Source organism: Crocodylus porosus, unplaced genomic scaffold (genome assembly GCF_001723895.1).
Source record: "Crocodylus porosus isolate Cpor-Errol unplaced genomic scaffold, CroPor_comp1, whole genome shotgun sequence".
Lineage (NCBI taxonomy): Eukaryota > Metazoa > Chordata > Crocodylia > Crocodylidae > Crocodylus > Crocodylus porosus.
Genome location: NW_017728927.1, coordinates 5,592,357 through 5,615,306, shown reverse-complemented (window position 1 = coordinate 5,615,306; position 22,950 = coordinate 5,592,357). Strand labels below are relative to the sequence as shown.

General features: G+C 38.7%; 1 protein-coding gene across 6 annotated transcripts in view; it reads left to right on the top strand.

The window, feature by feature from the left end:
* The window catches only part of TNRC6A (trinucleotide repeat containing 6A), a 51,598-nt gene that overhangs the window by 7,519 nt on the left and 21,129 nt on the right, over positions 1 to 22,950 (top strand). For 3 of the 6 annotated variants that reach the window (XM_019541817.1, XM_019541815.1, XM_019541813.1), the window contains exons 3-6: positions 2,631 to 2,721; positions 6,086 to 6,107; positions 12,936 to 13,277; positions 17,683 to 17,730. In XM_019541817.1, coding sequence (XP_019397362.1) covers positions 2,631 to 2,721; positions 6,086 to 6,107; positions 12,936 to 13,277; positions 17,683 to 17,730 — 503 coding nt within the window. The remainder of the gene's footprint in view (positions 1 to 2,630; positions 2,722 to 6,085; positions 6,108 to 12,935; positions 13,278 to 17,682; positions 17,731 to 22,950) is intronic. The other 3 variants (XM_019541819.1, XM_019541816.1, XM_019541818.1) reach the window with 2 other exon arrangements.

The following is a 22,950-nucleotide window of genomic DNA, read 5'->3' as shown; positions in this document are numbered from 1 at the left end:
TCTGCTGCTGGTTGTTATCTCCTGTTTCTAAAGCAGCAGCTGCTTTAAGGGAGCCAGTCTTCAATAGTTGCAGGAAGCAGAAACCAGCCCATGATCGATGTGATGTCCCTGCCTTACCCATGGTCTGTAGCTGTGCTTGTTACCCTCACTGCACTGACATCTGGGAGAGTGTGACACACGCTTTTTGTCAGCTTTCTGTCAATGAAAGGACCTCTGCTAAGCAGGACAGACCTCAAACCACACAATTATGAGTGTAGTAGAGTATCAAAGAGACGTGCGTGCAGGCTCTCTCCTCCAACCAACTTCTGATCCATGAACACAAGCTGAATATGAGAATGAGGGGAGGCAGGAGGAAGGGAGATGAACAGATACCTATATTTATTAAGTTTGTAAGTATATAAATAGTGGTTTGGCTATTTCATTTTGTGGGATACATCTCTGCTCTAGTCTGGGGTTTGTATGTACAATAATTGAGAATACAGAAATTGCCAAACTTGAGATGATTCAAGAAATAGACTTAAGGAAACTGCTTGGGTGGCCGTACAAAACTGATCAACACTACAGAGCAAACTTGCAGCAAAACCTGGATCAGGATTCAGAGCTTTCTGGAAGGGGGAGTAAAGAAAACTTTCAAATTCTCCTTTTAAAACTTGTTCCCTTCTGCCATCTAGCAAGGTCTGCTTACTGGGAAAAGAGGAGAGGACTGGTTTGAGAGTGGTCTTTTTTTTTTTTTTTTTTTCCCCTTCTAATAAAAAGATACGGTTTTTGCTTGGCTGTTCAAGTTCTGACTAGTTTGTTTTAGGAATAACTAATTCATCCTTGTAGGAGCATGTCCCAGATTGTCACAGCCTGCTGCGCTTTTAGATCAGATTCACTTTCTTTCCATTTACTCCTGCAGTCTTTTCCTTCTGAAAATTTTCTCCCATCTGCATTTTCATCTCCCAGTCAGTTGCTTTATCTCTTCAAACATTACCTTAACTTTCTTGTTTGCCTGTTGCCTAGAAATTACTTTAAACCTTGCCGCTTGTCTTTTTATTACTATATTACCTTCACTGCATGTATAGTCAGTCTGCAAGTGTTTACACCGTCGCTACTTTTCTGTTTTTCTTCAATTCGTTCATTAACTTTTTGATCAAAGGACTAAACTCCATTCTTATCATTAGAATTTATTGTCTCTTAACATTTGCTTACAAAGTGGAAAATAGAATACAGTATAATTCTGCACAGCTGCATTGGTAGTGAGCTTTCTCTTTTGCAAAAAACATAAAATATTAATTCAGGTTTATTTAATAGTTTCTTTGCTCTAAACCTATTAAACAACTATATTCTTTCATATATAAGATGCTGTTTCTTCCAAAAATGCCATGTCTCTTGAATTTGAGTTGAAAAGAAAAGGCAGTTTTGTACGTACTATGGAGGTTGTATCCTTATAACTGTATCTCTTATTTATTGCTTTATTTTCTTTTTTTAAAATTTAAAGTCACAAAATTTGAATGAATCTTGAGTTTCATTACATTCAGAAGAATATAGTACTAATACCATTTGTCAGTAGAAGCTTGTTACATCTGAAAGATGGTAAATTTGATTATGTAAGAGTTTAGATTAAGAGCTAGTTCAGAGCAACAGGTACCGATTAAATTGTGCCTACCTATAAAACTAATATTGGCTTGTGAACTAAATCTAAATTAAAAAGTGTGCTCTTTAATTTATGTGGCTTGGCAGTGTTAGTGTCTCTTTAAGAAAAAAGCTTGCCTGTGGGCATGAAGGAGTCAAGGATCTCTTCTGCATACCCTAGAAAACATGGTGTGCAAGGAAAGTTTGGAGGAAATAGGATTATTTAGTCTGGACAAGAGGATACTTGTTGGTGGGGGAAGGAGGTTGATTTGAAGGATGGTTATAAAGAGATTGGTGATATACTGTCCCTGTGGGCACAGGGATTAGACTAAGTAATAGTATTTTATTTTATTAATTTAAGAAAGTTGAAGTTAGACAGTAGGAAGAACTTTCCAAGTATGACGGCGGTTAAAAACCTGAATAGCTTACCTAGAGTGTTTGAGTAAAACTTATTATTGGAAGTTTTTAAGAGCAGGTTAGGTAAACACTTGTGTGGCATGGTTTAGACGGGGAAGATCCTTGCTTGGGCAGTGGCTTGGACTAGCTGACCCCCTGAGGTCCCTTCCACACCTGTTTTTTCTATGGTTCTGCACTAGAGAGCAATCTCCTGACAGTGGGTTGCATTAAATCTTCTAGCAGCTTTGATTGAGAGTGACTATATCTACTGTTCTGACCTGAAATTTAATCTAATAGCACAGAGGTGGTCACCTTGTGGTATGGGCAGCTGCTGTGTGTGGCACGTAGCAGATCGGGAAGGGGACAGGCAGCGAAGTGGCAGACAGCAGAGCAGTGAATAGGGCAGGAGAAAAGGAGTGGAACAGCACTTGGGGAGGGCATGGGGCTAACTTGGGGTATGCCTGTCAAAAATGTTTGGGCCCAATGAAATCACACATATGGGTTAAAAGTTGTTTGAGATTGACTTAAAAATATATTATTTTATTATTATTATTCTAAAAAGAATATAAGTGACCATATAATGCATCTTGGGAGAGTTAATTACAAACTATATGGTTCAGGGATTTAGTGCAAGAAGAGGAAGAACAGTTGATGGAAGAAAGGAAAAAGAGAAAAGACGACAAGAAGAAGAAGGAAGCTGCTCAAAAAAAGGTAAGTTAATCCTTATACAAGTAAAAATATGAACCTAGGATTTAGTTTTAATGTCTGTTTACAATATTGCATATTTAGACAGTTGTTAAAGATGAGACTTAAAAACCCCCCTCATGTTCTGAATCTACTATTAACTGTTCACAAGTAATTGTTACACTGATTTATCTTTTATTTACCATTCCTGTATAGTTTTCTTTAAAGTTAAATAAGTAAAAGTTGGTTGATGTTTTGCTTAAAGAGAGACTTTCTCACAGCTTGTTCATTAAACCAGTTTTGTGTCTTTTGAAGTTCCTTATTGTGTTGATATATATTGTTAAGACTGGCATAGTACAAACTGTTCTTTGTGATAGTAGCTTTTAGCTGTTAGTCGTATTTTAATACATTTTACTACACTTCTGGGGGGACTCCAACTCACAATTGCATAGTCTACATTGTCTGAAGTGGATAAAATGAAAACTTTGGCAGCAGGAAGCTGTGTTTAAGATTAATAATTGTGAGAATGTTAAGTGTTATTCCTAATGCCATTTTGTTCACAATATCTTTAAAATCACTTCATATTTTTAATATAATGTTGAAACCAAATGTCTATAGTCATTCATACTTAGATGGAGATAATCTCCTTATTGAGGAGCATTACTCTATTTAAGAACATATATCTTCACTTTAAAGTCAGATTTGCTATTTGGAAACACCAAGAATGGCTGAGTTCTCAGCATTTTCTTAATTCTACTGAATGATGCCAAATGCCTAGTTTATAGCTAGAAAAATAAGAAGAGTCAGTTCTGTCATCTGCTGTGCCCTGTGTCAGAATAAAGGGGTTGATCCTATTCACTAGGGAAAAAAGGAGTCTAAAAAGCATTAGCAAATATGAATTTGCCAGTGTCTAAAAAGACACTGGGACACCCTGTGCAGTGGGGGTTTAACAGTAGAACTAAAAAAAAAAAAAAAAAAGAGCTCCCAAATAGGAGGGTTGTTGGTTACTTGTTTCTCCGGAAACAAAGAATTAAAAGATTTGTTCATATTTGGGGTGTTGTGAACAAAATCAAAGCAATGACAAGATTAATCTTGGGCACCATTCACCAAAAACAGCAAAACTGGGCTGCCTTCCTTTGATGTGGTAGCCTAGTGGTTAGGCATGCCTTGGGTGTACCATAACAGGGCTTTTGGGGAAAAGAGGGTCACCACTGAAATGTTATGAATCTGTCCCCGAATAATGTTTTCAGCTTCCCCTAAAATGGCCTTTGTAGTGAAGAAACTGTTCAGCTCTTCCCCCTCTTTCCCCCCCACCCCAATTCTCTATTTTGCTATCTTTAACTTTTTTTTTTCTCCTTCTTTTTTTGAAGTCATGAGTAGCTTTTGGCTCTGAATCTTCAAGGTGTGTGGATCCCTGTGAGTGCACTGGCTGTCTCTAATCACCATGAATGTTTAGCTGACTTTTTAAAACTCACCCCCTTTTTAAAATTTTCTACACAGAGGCTTAGTGCTAGAAGTCAGTTGATAACCTTTTAACTTCCCTGGCACGTCTGACCACCGTGAACAGATGAGTCTAGCAAATCGTCTGCCGAGATGCTAAATATTGCCTCCTTTTTCTGTCGCTCTTGAGAGGGTGCCAGAATAGTGACTTAACGATTAACTTGAAACTCACGCACTCACAGCTGTGGCAGTGATAAAAATCCAGCCTTAGGCCTGCTATAGCTCCCGGGATCTGTAGGTCAGCCAGCGGGAAGTGGCAGGGCTCTTACTGCATTAATATGCTGCTGCCCAGTAAACCTGTTACTGAGGTGCCATAGGAAGGTAACTTTGGTATAGAGTCCTTGTGTCCTTAAATGAGCCGTTTTGCAGAGTTGCATGAGGGTTGGGCTGGGAGTAGGCAGGTGGAAGGAAGCTCTGAATACTGGGTAATGGCAGCTTTCCTCACACATTGAGTTTTTTTGGTCATCATAAAGAGTTATTTTCACCTGCTTGCCTGTGGCATGCTATGGGGTACCTAACTTGGTAGCAGTTTTGAGGGTTGGGGAGGGACCAAGCCAGGGGGTAACGGTGAGGTAGGCAAGTGTGAGTTTGGTGAGTCTGTGCGTTGCTGTGTTCTGCAGAGGCAGCCCTTTGCTTACTTGCACTTCTTTCATTTCCAATGGCTGGAGTGGTTTTTCTCTTCTTCAGAAGACAATTTAGAGAGGTTGGCTACATTGGTGTCCAGAAAAATGAAGAAAACGTAGGAAATGCATCAGAAATTTTGAATTTCTTGGAAAGAAGTCTGGCCTTTGTACTCTGCCTACATATTAAACAGTATATAATATATCTTTGACAAAACTAACAATAAAACTGAAATACATTATTAACAGTTAACGTACTCTTGATTTTTATCACCATAAATGTGGACATGGCACCAGTAGTATTAATAACCTGACCGTATAATCAACCCTAACTGCACTGATCTTCAAGCCTTCTAGTTCTCAAATCTGTCAGCTTTCCCCCATTTCTCTGGGGTGGAAGAGCAGAGCACGACAGTGAGAGCTATTAATAATGAGCTGTAATCCATTTAAGAAACATGGTAGGCTTTGGGCCAGTTGCTGTAACACGAACCATTTATGAATGCCTGTTAAAGGGCTCTGTCAGCTACATATCTCTTTAAAAACATTTTGATGTCTACGTTGCATGTAGCATGGAAGATTATTACAAGTTGTCTTCAGAGAGAGAGATGATTTTGTTTCCTTTGTGCTGTTGAGAGAACATTATGAATAATCAGATTTGCCGTCTTCCCTTGCATAGTTAGACCTGCACAACTATGGAGTGAGAGGAAACTTTCCGTTACTTTGCGGTGTAGCTTTATCAGTACAGATTTCTTGTTGGCCGTGTCCAAGGGCAACTCTAAAAGTAACTTGTGACAACTTTGTAAATGAAAATTTTAAATTTGCTCTACCCCTGCCCCTCTAGGTTCCCTGGTTTGCATTTTGCTGTTGTGAAACCAGGGAACCTTCACCCACCCAGGTTTTTCTTAGCTAAACTAAAACCTTTTATGTCAGGTGTCTTATATATGCTAGGTAAATAATCACCGCTACTTTTAATCATTTTAAAGAAACATAGTCTTTGGGATTGTGCATGAATGTTCATGTGTCACATACAGTTGTGTCTCAGATTCATTCAGTCTTTTGTAAAGGTTAAACAGCCTGGTAGGTAGAAAGAAACAACAAAGCTAAAGACCGGTAAGAGGCTGTAGAACAGGGGAAATCTCTTTTCAGTTGTTCACTTAGCTATCAGAACAGTTTTAACAGGAGGGTCAAGCAGGAGGATGGTGTTAGAGTTTATAAGTACAGGCAAAGGATCAGAAAATCCAAATGATTAACGTTATTTCTTTTTATTCTAGGCCATTGAACAAAAAATCAAAGGTAAGTTGCTGTAAAACTTTTTATTTTATATCTTCTTTCTGGATTTTTTTAAAATTGTATTGACAGAAATTGGCTGTCTAAAATGTTTTTACTACTGAAGGGACAGGGTCTTGGGAGATGTGCAGACAGTGCCAACAAGGTGTTTGTAGGTTCTCCCAAAATGTCATGGGTGGGCGCATGCTTCTGCTCATCAAACTCCTTTATTTTGGCAGCACCATATATAGGTACCTGCACACTCTGCATTGTCATCTTGTTCTTCCCTTTCTCTTCCTTTTCTTCCTCAGATCATTTAAAATGCACAAAAACATTTGTAGCCTTCTACCTATTCAGTATTACAAATCAGATGATATTGTGCATCTGTTTGAGGTAGCTCTTACTGATGTCCTATTAGTATAATTAGGGTTCAAAGTGATAGAAAGGCAGGTGATTAATGTGACCATCTTTGAAATGAAATACTAAATTTGGAATTTAAATTTCCTGCAAAGAATTAGTGAGCCCATGTCTACAAGCTCTGATTGAACTCAAGTGCTCAAAACCATATGGGAGTATTGCAGTTATTTTTGGATATTTTTACTGTATATTTTAGGCTTTGAGTACTACTTTTTAAAAGAGAGTCATTGTTTTCCTCTTTGTGCCTATTTAACTTCTTTTGCATCGTAATTCAGATCATATTAGTTAAGAATTTGATAAATACTGTGTATATCTGCATGGGGCTAATGTATTTGCTAAATTCTGTATCTTTAGAAACACTGGATTTAATTAATATTTAAACTTGAGACACATTCCTAGCAATTTGTCAAGGATAAAATGTTGTGTTAGCCATGCTAACTTGAGACTCCACATACAAGTGTTTTCTCCTTTTGCTACCCGATGTAGGCAGCCCTAGTTCCAGCTGTTTTGAGGTGAGCCCACATCTGGTTCTCTCAAATTCTAATGGTTGATCAGTTTACCATTTGCTTACAGAAGAGCTGACTGCTGCAGGGTAATATGCTCCTGACATAGAAGAGTGGTGTACAGGAGGAAAGGGGAATTTTTTTAAATTCATAACATATGATAGTTTGAGGCAAGAGGAACTTCTGCATTGTGCTGTTATGGAGTCTTCAATGGACCGTTCTTTCATTAGTGAGAATTACAAACCAGTGCCCAGGAGACCTAGTGTCAGATCTACAGATGTCCTGTGAATGCTGCATTCATTGTTGTTTTTGTTTTTTTTCCAGTGGATTCCCTTGCCTAAATTGGTGAGGTTTTGTGACAGATTTTGGACATGGGCCCTCATACTTAGTGAAGAGGTTAGACAACATCCCAGGAGCTTCACACTTAATAAATATTTTCTTTTTTTTTTTTTTCTTTTTTTCCAAGATCCCTCTTTCAAACAGTGCATGGAACTGTATGCAGTAATTTCATCAAATAGAGAATAAATCCTTCTCTTGTCTTCACAATCACTCCTAACATACCGAGATTTTAAGGTACTAGGTATAAAATCCAGCAGCATTACGGGCCTGCAACATCTGAGCATTATGAATAGTGTCATATTTGCACCATGCTGTAATAGGTTAGTAGATTGAGAGAAATAGTAAAAGGACAGGCTAGGGCAATGGTAAATATTTACTTTAAAAAATGTAATGTTCACTTTAAATACACATCTGATCTGTGTTGCCTCTGAAATGATCCAGTGATGCTCACAACCAAAGAAAGAAAATATAAGACCTTATAGCTGAAAAGAGGAAGAAAGGAGTTGATCTGTGTCTTTAGACTACTTGATTGCCTTTTCAGTACAAGGAAATAGTTTAATTGGGAAGATTAAGAAGACCTTTTTTGTTAGCTTTTCAATTTTTGTTAGGCAAGATTTAATGCAAGTCATTAACATGGAAGCAAAACTCTAATGTTGCATTATGAGTAAAACTGTTTAAGCACATGAAAGGTAGAGAGAATTATTAATTGTAAACTCTACTGCAGTGATCCATTCTGGTTGTCCTTTTCAATAAGGTAGGGATGTGATGAGATTCAGCTATGGAGTTGTCTTTAAACTATGATTTGTCACACTCAGAATTTGTCATTTATGTAGTCCAGCTCACTGATTCAGCAGTTCTGTCTGCTTGTGTTCAGGATGGAAACTTTCAAAACTAAAAACATTTATTAAATTTACATCACATTAATTTAAAAAATTCTTGATTATGCAAATGAGCTGAAGATGGAATACAATATTATACGATCTGTTAACAATTTATATTGTTTCTTGTTGTAAAAAAGTTGCACGAAAAGCTGTGGTGTGAGGAAAAAGCTATTGGTTAACTCTAAAACTCATAGCTAGGATCACTACTTGCACCATTTTTTTGTTCTGATAGTCCCAGAACCCAATCATCATAAACCTGAGTAGGAAAATAAATCTGAACTATTCATTACCTCCGGATGGAACATAGTAGTCCGATTTACGTTACCAGTAAATTTATTATACCCATACAAATGAAAATGAATAGTCGCTTGATACTGTGTCATTGTCTTAAAGAGTACACATTTTCCCATGTAGTTGGATTTTTAAATTAGACCTATTCACCACCGCTTTAGGGAATAGGTATGTTCAGCAGCTAGAACTGCAAACTCTTCAGAGGAAGGGCACTGTCTTTTATGGATTTGTACGGCATGGGGCACACCAGGTCTCTGCCATTTGGGACCCTGTGGGCATTGCTGTAATATAAATTAAGGATTTGGAAAGCGCTTTGAGACTTTAACCAATTTTAAAGGTGCTATAAGACTGCCTCTACTCTAACTTAGACAATTGCTTGGCAAAAAAGCTTTAATTGTACTTGCATTTAATACTACTCAAATAAACCTACTCCATCATGAGTATCCCATTTATTAAAAATGTCCATTAACTGGACAGTGGCTGTACAAGGAAAATGGCATCAGGCCCCAAACACTGGACAAGATGAATTTATGCAGAAGAATAAGTTGTAATGTGAAATTCCCTTTCCATACTGCACTTCCACATACATAAGCAAGACATACACTAATGAAGTAGTTTATGCACCTGAGCAGTGGGGTTAAGGCTGATTTTTCCTGCTGCCTTTGGTCTGTTGAGTATTTGGGGGAAAAAAAGGTAAGCTAGATCATCAGTTTAGATGGTTTTTAGTTTGCCTTTTAAGTTTCCTAGTTTTCTAGAAGAACTGAGTTTAAAGCCACTGCTTTTGTTGCAGAACAATAAAACTCCAGATCACCATTGCAATAGAAAGTGCCTTTAAAAATAGCTGGGTAGGGAGCTGAATTCCTTTTTCTCATGTTTCCTACCTTTGAAACTCATCTGTGTGCTCTGTGACTGTACAGAGAAGTTTCCTGTTTGACTATGCTTTTTTCCTTATTGAAAAAAAAAAAATGTTACACTGGCTTTTAAAGCTTTAAAGTACAAAGAAAAAGTAAACGGATCTCTAAATACTGGCTGTTTAAAATTATCCATCTGAGTGCCACATAATTCACCTTTCTGCAGATCTGCAGGGGTTAATGAATTAGCAAACCGTTAAGATATTTTCCAGATCAGCTCGCTGAGCTTACAGCTGCGGCCATTTTTTCCACAACGAAAATTCTAGCAGTACATCTTCTGTGTGTCAGCTCAAAAGCCAGATTTCCTCCTTTTGCCCTTCAGCATTCCCGAACTGACAACTCTTTGGGGCATGACGTGCAAGGACAGTGTATTGCTATGCATTTTCAAGAGGTCAGCTTAAGCAGAATTAAGGAGAGAAACATTGAAATGACAGCCTGGTGCTGCTCTGTTTGTGGGGTAGTGGCTGATTTGATCTTCGTGAGCTGATTTTGTTTGAATGAGACTGTTCTTTCCATCTGCATTAAAGTTGTTCAAACAGCTGCCATTTTTTTTTTTATTGGAGGGGGAGTTTAAGTCACTGGGCCCCTACTCCAGAAGTTGGCAAGCAGCACTCTTGTAGCAGTAAAATGACACCATGCTTCTCCTCCATTTTCTAATGAAATCTGCAGAGTGGGAAAGCAACACAAGTTGGAAGCGTCTTTCTTTGGAATCTCTCTGTAAACTGTAACTGCAGCTTCCTCGGGCTTGTGGGTTTTCAGCAGGTTTGTTCTTTCTGAATCTTTGTGTGTCGTCTCCAGTTCCTTTCTAATCTTGCTACTGCTTGTCATGAAAATTAGGGGGAATGCATTGCAAGCCTGTTAACAGAGTTGTCTTTCTACTTTAGGGTGCCGTAGAACAAAATGCTGATGTGCAAAACGGGTTTGTGTCTGTTTTGTTTATCCAAGCCCTCGTTAAACCAGGGAATGAGATGATAACGGCTCTCTGGGATTTGGAGGGGGATTTCACATTTTCACTAGCCATACTGTAGCATTTAAACATTAAAGTGAGAGAGTTAGGGTTTAAACTTCAGTCAAGTTGCTGATCACAGAATGCAAATGGACAGAATAAATTGTGTGGGGGTTTTTTGGTTTGTTTGTTTTTTTTTTTTTAACTTTCCATGACACTTGAGAAATAAGTGTTTGGGGCCTAAAAACATCTATGTCTGATAAAATTGAAAAATCACAAATTTTAAATTCTGCTTTACGGCTTGTTTGATTTGTAGGTAGGAAGTAGAAAGTGTCTTAAGCTAGAATGTTTTGCCTGCATATTGGTTGTATTTTATTTAATTGTCAGTCTACAAAAAATAATATTTTATCCATCAGGGAAATGTGCATAGACTAGATAAGACCTATGCCTTTTTATATTGTGTAGCAAAGTATGTGTTCATATTATAGTTGTTTGGGGTTTATTTAGTAATTTGGAACGCGTTTACTTGTAGTCTGCCATTTACAATTAACCAATTAATTTAGGTATCCAGGAAATAGTTTAATTTGATAACAAGCAAAGCTAAAAATGTTGCTTCCTTCCTATGCTAGTGCAGAGGGACTCTTCCTAACTCTTTTTTCACCTCTCATGTAATATACTGTGTGTGTGTACACAAAGGATATTGGGTGAACCAGTAATGAGTTATGTTGAGCACCAATAAGAGTGTGCCAGATTTTTTTTTTTTTTAAAGTCCCTGTAGCATAGATTTTATAATCTAAATAGGAGGGCAACAAAAAAAATCTTACATGCTTTGTATGACGTGCCCAGAAATGGATTTATCAGCAAGTGATGCAATTCAGTATTTTCTGTAAATAATGTCTTGGCACAGTGTTGGCAGACTGTGCAGGAAGTAGGTTGACATCCTTGTACAGCTGTCAACATGCCCTAGATCAAAGTTTTATGTGCTTTTAACTGCAAAAAATTAGCCAGTACGAATAGTTGCATCAGAGTGTATTGATAACATGTATTTACTAGTGAAGAGTTAAATAAAAACAAATCATGAACGGTGAAGTAGATCATGTTCCAGAGTTGATTGGTAAGATGGACCGTAGTAATATGTGGGTAGTGAGTATTAAAATCTCCAGTAATTATGCCATCTGTGTTGGATGTTGTACTTCCCTTGTAACATTTTTGAAACAGTTAAAACTTCCCTGTTATATTATTTTAGAAGGCATTTTGTCTAGAACTTAAAGCGCAAAGGCAGGGGAAATGGATGGATGTGTGTTCAAAACATTTGAAGACATTGAATTGCATTTATGCAAATCATATGAATTTGATCATGGGTTATTCATGCAGTATTGCGTGTGTGCATCTGAAACATTGTTCAGAGCTGAATTCAGTGGTTTACCAAAATAAGTAACAACTTCCATCAGCAGAATTGAATTTTGCTAGTCATTTTATCCAACTTATCAGTTTATCTAATTACGTGTGATATCTTCTCTTGCCATGCTCCTGTGCATTAAATTGACTTGTGTTTTGGCCATCCCTCTGCCTAAATCTGTGCCTCTCCATTCAGCTGTGAAATAGAGTAGAAGTGGGTCACTGCTGTGGCAGAGCAGTGGAAGATGGTGGTATTGTGGCATGTGCATGTTTTATAATCAGCTGAAATAAATAGCGTACTCCCTTTCTCTGCCCTTGAAATTCATACCAAGGGTTTATATTTGTTTGTGGAACATTGAAGAAAACACGCTACTTCACATGTCCCTTGAATGCAAGAATTTTATTCTTAAGATTTTGTCACATCATTTCATAGCCAAGCCAAGTAGAGGATTTAGCCACAGAAGTCCATTAATTTACAGGGAAGTCATGTTGTGGGGCCAAATCCATTGGTCAACTTTCAAAATCTCAGCCTAAACGGAATTTTCTTTGCTGGTTATTTTAGCAAAGAAAACCTAAAACAGAACAATTTGGCTTCAGAATAAGATGGACCTGACGATACAAGGTGCCTCATACAATAACAACTATGGCAGAGCTGTTTCAAACCATTTCTTGTGGGGAGGATGTCTGAAAATAGTTGCTGCAAAGTATTAGCTTGGTTCCCCCCCCCCCCCCCCAAAAAAAAAAATCAAACGCCTTACACTGTTTGTATGCATTAAAGGCCTGGCCCAAGGAAACATATTTGTGCTTCCTTTTATCTGATTGCTGTGTTCCTGATCAGGAGCTGCGGGGCGTGAAAAAAGGTAGAAAAGCAGGCACTGCAACTGCCTCTTTCTTGCTCTGTCTGGGTTTGGTGTCTATACCCACGCACAGCATCCACAGATTCTATGACTTCAGCTATGTGGTAACGTGGCCAGTGTTGAGTCTAGGAAAGGTGATTTGGACTTTCAGCTGGATGCTGATGTGCACATAGCAGAAATAGGAAGGGAGTTGAGCATTTCCCTAAAAGTTTACAAATAGCCCAGAATATTTGTTTCTTGTGCTTTCTTGGGATTTGAAAATTTGCACCAGTGACTGATTTTCTTCACCTTTTTTATTTTGGTGGGGGGCAGTGCCAGAACAAACAAAGACCAGTGTAAGCCAGCCTCAGCCTGTCACCTCCAACGGCACTTCCACAACAACCAGCACTAATAATAATGCCAAGCGGGCCACAGCCAACAATCAGCAGCAGCAGCAGCAGACCTTGCCTCGATACCCTCCTCGTGAAGTACCACCACGATTTCGACACCAGGAACAGAAACAGCTTCTGAAGCGAGGTCAGCAGTTACCGGTCATAGCTGCAAACCTGGGATCTACTCCTAAAGTATTAAACAGCCAGTCAGGAGGTAGCACTGTTGCAAATAAACAGCCAGTGACCAACGGCGAAGTGCCGAACAGCAGCAAAAAACAGCCAGGTGAGAGATGGGGTGCCTTATTTAACTTCAGTGACGTTATTTCTTTGCTAACTATATTATAATGTTTCTAAATGTGAACAGCACAGTGTATGTTTTAAGTGAAGGGAATAGCATAGTGTGCCAGTTAAGTGGTAATTTGAAAAGATGTTCTTCTGTGATCACTTCCTACTAACTGAAATGTGGATAATTCACAGTTCGTCTCTGAAGCACTGACTCCACACTTGTTTGTATTCTGTAAATGCTTATACACTTTGAATTGCCTAGATCAGCAGTTCCCAAACTCTGACAAATTGCACACCACCAATTTAAAATGATACAACCTTAAGTACCACCAGCAATTTTTTGTCATATAAAGTAATTAAAATAAATCTGTTAATGCGTATCACTGACATGTCCACAGATTGGGAACCGCTGGCTTAAATTTAATATTAGGTGAATAGCAGTATCATATCTAGATTCCCACTTTTAGTGATTTGGTCAGCAAGCTCACAATAGAAGGAACCTGTGGGCATGTGTGAAGACTTATCTGAGGAGTGGTGGTTTGGGATGGCTATGCACCACCTCTAGGGATATCTGACCAGTTTCCTGTTTCAGAGCAGGGTTATTAACCTGGATGTGTTGCTCAGAAAATCCAAAATTGATATTCTGATGTAAGGGTTGAGATTTGTTGAAGTGCCAAACTTGTTCATCCACTCAAAGGATTGTGGACTTCCGGAGAAGCTTGGCCTCATGAGCTTTTATCTTCACCTGTGGGTTCAGAATGTTTTTGTCTTTTTACCTGTTAGCTTGATATACCTTTTCTTGCAACAACTTCGTAATAAGTTCCATACATTGGATGTGTAAAGCTTACCCTTTAATGAGCTAATTTTCTGACACTTAGTAAAATAAAGGTAATGTATTCTTGCCTGAAAAGAAATAACTCCTTTTCCAGAGATCTGACTTATTGAAACAAAACATGGTATTCATCTGCAATCAACCATCATCTTTCCCTTTTTAATTGTTCAGGTTTCTTGTACTAGTATTTGCAGCTGAATTTAGGGTTTGTTTATTTTTTTTCACTTTTTTAGATGTACTTGTGATGCACCATGCATGCTTGATATGAGCAAAACTGTTTTTTATCTGAAGCACTGATATTTCTTACCATTCTTAGTATTTCCAGAGATCATTGGTGCGCACCACCATAGTGGATATGACCCAGAAAATCCAGTGCAAAACAGTTACTTTTTTCTTAGAAAAATTCTTAGGGAAAGCTTAGTACTTTAGATGTAGAAATCCTTGATCTAATCACGGATTCTTCTGCCATGGTTACAGAATCAAGAAAATAATAACCCATCTTAACTTGAAGGTAAACAGTTAAATAAGCTTCTCTCAAATACCATGCAAATGAATACCTTTAATAAAATTATAAATGGAAACCTTGTTACAATGTCCAATAAATATTATGTTTTTAAACTACTAATATCTTTTTTCCCAAATCTGGGTATTAGTTTTTAAATGGTGATTATTCTCTTCAGCTTCTTTTTAGTCCTGATTTTTCTTATAGCCAGGTTTTAAAATAAAAATGTTAGTACTTTTTTTTTTTTTTTTTTCCTAATTCTTTAAAGACAAATTTTTGTTCTCTGAAGAGCTGGTCTAAGTTAGTCAAGTCATTTAGCATGTCAGGTAGTCATCCAAAGATGGATTCACTTGTAACCTATTAAACAACCTCTAACTGTAAACTCTTTCATGTGTCATGAGGATTTCATTTCATTTGCACACTAGCTTGCAAAGCCACTTGTTTTTCTCCTGATGCAGTTGCTGATGGAATTGCCACTTGAGGAAAATCTTGATGTGTTGATCCATGGGATTTTGCACTCCTTCCCTCTTCCTATGTTGGGTACCCTTGGTGCGGTTTTGTGGCTGAGTAATCTCGATTTCTGCTCTTATCCCTTCCTAAGGGTTTGAGTTATTGCTTTGTCAGTGGTTCTGCTCTTTGAATCAGCTCATAAATCTTTGTCCCTTGGGTCTCTGTCCATACAGTAACTAGAAGGTAGGGAAACTTTTTAAAGAGAGAGTAATCATGGCATCCTGGTAAATCTTCTACTGCTGGAACAATGTAAATGAGCTGTTCAAGACTATTACTGGACCATTGTACCATGTCCAAGGTATCTTTAGGTATGCCAGGCAAGGTGGTCCAAGATCTACCACAAGACTGGGAGATCAGGGTCCTACAGGGTCCTATACCCCTCTGTGACTTGTGCCTTTTGGTGCCCAAAGGCTCCGTTTTCATGTATAAAATAGGAAGCATGTTTGTTCCAAAAGAGTTTTAGGAGTTGTTTGTAACCTGGTTTGAGATGTGTAGGTGAGGTGATATACTAAGTTTTTATCACTTCTTGCATTTCCACAGGGGCAGGGACTCCAAGAACTGGGTTATGCCTAAGAAGTATCTTATCATTATGGACAATAATGGAGTAGTGTAGAGCATTCTCTGGGGATGACCATAGATTGGCAGGATATAAGATGCATTTAAAGATGTCTCTTGGTGCTGTCATCTGAAGAGAAGCGATGTAAATAATCTCATTTTGCCTTCCTTGTCCTTATTTCTCCCTTATCCACCAGAACAGCCTTGGGCATCCTACTAGGGGTCAGTATCCCAGCATTTAATTCCTAAAACTTCCTGTTCTTTAATTTCCATCCTTTTGATTTTTATAAGAACACCAGTGTGCGAATATGTGGAACTACAATGAATTTTGCATTTTCAACATCAGATATATAGGAAAGTCAAAAGCTTTAGAGTGGAAACTTTTGTGTTAGAACAGGATCATCAAAATTCTAAATCTAGATGTCTTGACAGATCTTCTGCATCCAGAGTACAGGTTGGTTGTGAGTTACTCTTAGAAGCAGACTTGCATGTGTTGTTCCCCAGCTCAGCTACAATGTGAACTTTAAAATACATCCATGTCTGCCTTCCCACCGGATAGTAAACGTAGGGGTGCTCCCCCCGTGTTTGTGGAGGAGTGAGCTACCTCGCGTGTACAATAGGGTAAGTGCACACTTGCAGGCTTGCTAAAGAGTCACTGATGGACATGAAGTTCAAACCCAAGCTGGTCTCTCAGTAACTTGTTTATATGCCCGTATCCTTGGCACTCTGTGAAGGGCAGGTGGGGCTGATATAAGTATTCTGGATTGGGGGCCCTTGATGATGCATGTTCTACAGAAAAGGCTGCTTCTTGCCAGTTGTCCTGTAGGTCCCCATTATTCCATATGAAAAGCTTATTTAACTTCCTTCTAGGTATAAAGCCCAAATGCGGATGGTCTCAGTAACCGTACGAGTAGGTGCATTTTTTCTTTGTAGAACATTTGAATCCTTTTTCTTCAAGGCTTGGTCTTTCTAGCGAAGCTCAGGGGGCTGAGGGCCAGCAGTGCTGTTCCATGAATGACTTGGAGAAATTAGTATACAGCTGGCTCTGTATCAGAAATTGTCCATACCAGCTTAAATGGTTTCGTTTATTGAAATGTCTCCCTTGCAGATTTCACAAGGTGGATATTTCGACTGCATCTATTCACTGTTCTCTCTTTCCAGTTGCCTCTAGTCTTTTATCTTGACCATCTGGAAGATCTTGATTTGCTTGTAGTCCAAGTCAGAATGGCAAGGATTAGGCAGTTTGATTTGCAAACACTGTCGATTGGCTGTACTCGTCTGGAGGAAACAGAAGCTTGTAAAAGTGTAACGTTTAGAAGCTTGTCTTGCTTTAGGCCTGTGCAGAACAAATCTGGCTTATTTTTAGAGGCCTATATTTAGCGGCTGAAGCTAATAAGCCAAGAAGCAAAAGAATTAGCAGATACACATATAAAAATGAGGATTTCAAGGAAATGGGAAGGGGGTTGTGATTACTTGTTTTATGTTGAGATTTTGGTTTGGGCCTTCTTCAACATCTGGAATTTTTCCTGTAGTCAAATGAGTCCTAAGAAGGGCAGTTTAGGCTTTAATAGCAGAAAACTACCTCTGAAGTTCAATTTTTGGAAATCAATTTTTTTCAAAATAAGGTGCATTTCTAAATAGTCTTTAAATAAAATACTAAGTTTTATAGCAACCAAGTAGCAATGGAGACATTGAGCACCAGTGAAATGCCGAATTACTGAATTCTGCATGTGTAGTGCTGTCATGGCAGGTTGTTTAAAAAATTGAATTTTTTGTTACAAATACACTTCAATTCCTTTTTTTACTGCTTTTAGAATTGGGTGAGAGTTCATAACTCGCAATCAACACAGTCAGTTGAAGGCAAATGTTTGCCCTTTTGACATAAACATCTTTTTTTCTCAGAGATGCTAGTGAATAGTTTTAAAATAATTGAATACTTCTGGGGAAAGGTTATCAAAGGAATACTTCAATAACAATTCTGTGATTTTTCTTGCTCTTTCATAGGCATGCCTCCCATTCGGGACTTGGTCAGCCACTCCCCTAACCAGTCAGGTGACGCATACCTATTTCAATCTCCTGTTTGTTTTGCACTACATGTGTTTGTAAAAGTTCCATATTTCACACATTCATTTCTTTAATTATTATTTTTGTTGTTGTTTGGTGGTTTGTCTGTCTCTCTTGCAAGCCTGAATGGTGATGTGGTTGCCTGACTTAAAACACACGTTCTTTATTTGTTCAATTGCATAATATAATTGTAGTATTATACCAAAGCTAATCCTAACTATACCTGACACTTTAAAGCATCATGCTGCCCATGCCAGCTGCAGAATGGAAATACATGCTCTGTGAAATGTAGACCTTTAATGTGCAATCATCTTTATGAACTTAATATTTAAATTAATGTTCTATAAAAAGAAATTGGTGTCTCTGGATGGTATGAATTTTAATAATCTGTAAAAACCTGCATTTTATATCAAAAACTGACAGCTGGGAGGAAAGGCTCATTTTTAGTAATTATGGCCTCTTCCTGTTTCGGAAGCCTGACATGTCTGTGTATAACTATGCATGTAGTAAAATGATGTGCTGTTTACCCAGGAAAATGCAAGTATTCTTCAGAATCTGAATCTTATCGCAGGCGCTTTGGAACCCTCATGGTTTGTATGAAAAGGATGTGAAGGATTCAAAAACATGAAGAGGAGCAGCCAGAAACTATTCTACCTTTCCTTATCTCCCTAGCAACCAGAATACCCTTTACTTCTCTCCGAGGTGAAAAGCAAAATCCATTGACATCCGAGGTTCTGCGGCACCTCCCCTTGCTCCCTTCTCCACCATAGACAAACTAATATTTAATTTTCCTAAATGCAGTCATTCAAAGAACAAAGTCTGAATGTTTTTACTAAAGTCTCCTTTTTGCTTTAACTAAACCGACTAGTCTTTTTATGTGGAAAAAATAAAAAGGAGTGGGGAGCAAACCAAATGACTGCTGTATAAAATACAATTTAAAAAAGTGGAGAGGGAGCACAGAGCTGAATTACTTCTTTCATTTATTTGTGTGATAGTCCTATAGTTGACATAGGGCTATCCAGTTTATTTGGCCCTGTTGCCTGGATCCAGACCATGTGTAGCACACCTTCCAAGGCAAGGTAGCAGCAGGCTCCAGAACCCAGGGGTGAAACCTGCCATCGCTCACCTTTTCCCCTGCATCCCTTTTGAGTTGTCAGCAGTGAGCAAAGAGCCCTAATTCGGCAGTGAGCAAGGGGTGGTATGGTGGGCCAAGCAGGGGAAAGCATGCACCCCCTGCCAGCACAGCAGTCTGGCACTGCGCCGGCTGCAGGTTAACCACACCCCCTGGGCTGCTGCTTGGACAGCCCTGGTTTAACTAACCCATAAAAGCTTGCTTCTTCAAGATCTTTACATTTAGTTTCAGGGATTTAACATGGACAGTTTTAAGAGAGGTTTTTTTATGTTGGAAGTCAGAGACCCCCTGTATCAAGGGAAGAGACTGTTTAATTCTGTTTGCATCAAAGTGTGCCCCATGTACGAAGACTTATATGGCCCCTCTGCATTCTGCGCTTGCTTATCATTGTATACTGTTCATGAACTGTGTACTGTCTCTAAACCAGGGGTCCGCAACCTTGACTTTGTAAGATGTTGGCATGCGAGGGTCCTGATCCTCGTTGCAGCAGCGCAACCCCTGCCCATTCCCTGAGGCACATGCCAAGCACAGTGCCTTTACGTGCCAGGGGTCACCTACCCCTGCTCTGAACGGTGAGGTACAGGTGTAACCAGAAAAAAACGGTCTTCACTGAAGTGTTTTGCTCCTGTACAAACTCTAAGAAGTTGTGTTTCTTTCAAGCCTGTCATCTTAATGTCTTCGCTGTCCCTCGCACACAGCCCAGGTACAGCCTGAGATTTTTTCCCTTATTCTTTCACAGTGTTATGAAGATCAAACATATCTATGTCCTTGAGCTGTTACTTGGTTTAAAACCGTTTGTCTTGACACCTCACCTGAGCTCTTAAGTTTTTCTTGAACAGACTCTTTGGCATTATTTCATAAAAACAGATTTTCTGGTCCTGTGTAGAGGAGGAGAGTTATGTTCTCAGACATTCATGCAGACTTCTTAGACCAAACTTGGCCTCATGCCTGAAGGATGGAGTTTCAGTTCTAAAAGATTTTGATGCCATTGCTCTACTTCACCCGTTCGGATTGTAAAAGAGCAATTCTCTGAAAATGTCAATGCAAAATGCCTTGCTCTTGAGTCTTGTCCCTCCTGGGAGGGGAAAATTTGATACTGGAAATTCCATGAGCATTTACTTTTTGCTTTTTTCCCCGCTCTCATTCCCTCTGGGACACCTTTTTAAATTGATTCAAGTTTCTGTCCTGAGTTTTCTTCAGTTTGAGCCTCCTCGGAGCCTACCAGATCACTCTTTTCTGTTTAACACTTAGTGCGGGCCCTTTTATGTCAGTGCAGCTACTATGGCCCTTGATTTCTATAACTTCTGCTTTCAAAATCTTGGGTAATGTTAGTAGTCTGGCTTCTCTGGCCATCAGTATCACTGAAGCTTAAGTAATAATTTAAATTCTAAGCTTTCTGTCATCCTGTAAACTCTAGATCAGTGAGAGCCAACCCTCTTGGCAGGAGTGCCACAAATTAGCCCCAAAGCCTCCCCAAGTGCCACTCCAGTCCCCTTCCCATGTGTGATTTGCTGCTCTGCTCCCTGCCCCATCTTCTGCTGTGCTGCTGGTCTGCTGGTCCCCTCTGTTCTGCCACATGCAAATAAAATTAATACCAAAAATAAAGACATTGAACAAATAGATACCCTCGTAGATATAACTTCTTTCAAGTGTCCACGCTAATTGAGACTTTTCTGACTGTTCTTTTTGGGTGGTTGTTGTGGTTCAGTAACACAAAACCAAGAAACGCATGTTGCGTAGTTGTTTGTGGTTGTGGAGCGGGTTCAGATAGTTTTCATAGATGGTCTAGGTTTTCTCTCCATGCATTCTGTAACCCTTTAAAAAAACAAACCTTTACTATCAATGTAGTCTTTATCCCTTTTGGCATTTTGTCAGGCTTTTAGACAGGTACTTCTCTCCAGGGTAGTCAGTCCATAGTGTTCACAGGTAATGTTAAGATGCATTTTGAGGTTCATTCAAACTGTTACGGAAAGCCTTTTGCTGAGTAATTCTTGCCTACTTTTGTGCTTGCCATTTATAGGATTAACTGTTGCCTAAAAATATACCTCTAGACATGATGATTTGTGCTACGTTGTGTTGCAAATTAAGTAACTCGATGTATTTTTAGTCCAAATAGTTTCAGCTGGGTCACTTGAATTGCTTCTAAGCCATAAAGCTATTGATTTTAATTTTTTTTGCAAACATTTCAGCTCAGTTCTGACATTCAATATACTGGAAGAGGGAGCTATCAAGGATGTCAATGTACATATAAATATTAAACTAAACTTCTTTCCTTTAGTCTTCAGTGACTGTCCCTGTGAATTAGAAAATAACTTTGCCATCTAGATGAAAACCTCTCTAAATGAAAATTTTCATGTGTGAGATTTTTGGGTTGCTTCAGTACAATACAGAGTGATGCTTGCCTGCAGTAACTGCACTGTCATCCTTTTACTCATTGGATCATGAGACTCTGAATATATATTTTTTAGATACTGAATTCCATTGTCTTTGCATATAATTCCTCTTTCATATGATCTGTTTTTATGGTATTAGGTAAAGATTTCAAGATTTGGCATTTTTTAATTTTATTATAGTATGTTTTCATTACAGTGGCCCTTCTAATTGTATTAGAAGTAGGACAGTATTGAAAACCATTGTTCCAGAATCTGTTCATTGACAGATTGTCCTTTTGGAAATCTTCATGTCAGTTCCCTTTGAATTTCTGACTTTTAGGGAAGGTTTGTGCGGGGGGGACTCTTTTTTGCCCTTGTTCTGCAGTGTTTCAGCGTAACAGCTCCAGTGAAATGAGGCTCTTGCCTTCCTGTGTCTTGCAGCATTATCAGGGCTGCAGACAATGACACAAATGTTGGCAGAGTGGTGCTGAATGATCTCTTTACTTTATCAGTCATTCTAGAGTTCAGGCTTCTGGTTTGTTAAAAGGAATCTGACCCAAAATTCATGTTTCGGTTTTCTGGCAATCCAAAAGGTACAGTTCAAACGAGAAGAGCCCGTACATTTAATATTGGTATTTTTAAAAAGTAACCATCTTTCTAAATGTCTTTAGAACATAATAATCTTGCAACAGATGGGTGATGTCTTAGTAACAGGAGAGTACGTGGCCCTTGGTTTTAATTCTAGGTGTTAATAGGTACAGTTCCTCGAGGTGCTCAGATACAGTAATCAAATCAACATAACTGTCCATTCAGATGCAAGATGCCATTGCATATGTTGGTAAAAATGTAAAATGCACTTAAACCAAATGTGAGATGGCAGAAGCGAGTGAGCTTTGCTTTCAATATGCAGCCGTTCTCCCCGGCGTTACATTTTACCTGCCTCATCAGATGCTATTCATACTCTAGTTCCTTAACCAGAAATAACTATACAAAACTATTCGTAGCATCTGAGGAAGAGGGCTGTTGCCTACAGAAGCTCATGCCTTTCTGAACCAATAGTCTCTAAAAAGCCATGCTTTGGCATGTAAATACAGTTATGTCTTATTAAATGCACAAGTAGTCTGTGCCCCTTTATGCAGACTGTTCCAATCGTGGTTGTAGAAAAATGAGAGAGTTGTCTAGTTGGTTTGTGTAATTCTGCCATACAGATTTGCTTTTTTAAACAACTTGTATACCAGTTTAAGTAGTCATCAAGTACACTAGGTAACTGGTGATTAAATCCATAAACTTTTAATGTTCTAAGCAGAAGCACTAGCTCTGATAGTTGGCAAAGCCTGTAAATAAATAAATGATTTAGTAAAAAATAAAGAAAACTAGTTGTTACTTCTAATGGGAGGAAACATATTTTCATGTGTATAACATATTTAAGAATGTACATTTATCATAGAATCAATGAGTCGAAAGGGACCTAACCAGATCACAGAGTCCGATCCCCTGCCATGGGCAGGAATGACACTGGGGGTGGGAGGGGTCATAAGACCCCAGCCAGATTTTGTTATCTCTGTCCCTGTTGATAGAAATATTAAGCCAATTAACCAGTCAAAATTCAGGTTTCAGTATTTTGTTTGCTTAATAATACTGTGTTCATGTTGTAGCATTGTCTTCCCATGTAGCTATCCTGCTGTCTTACCCTTCCACGTTATG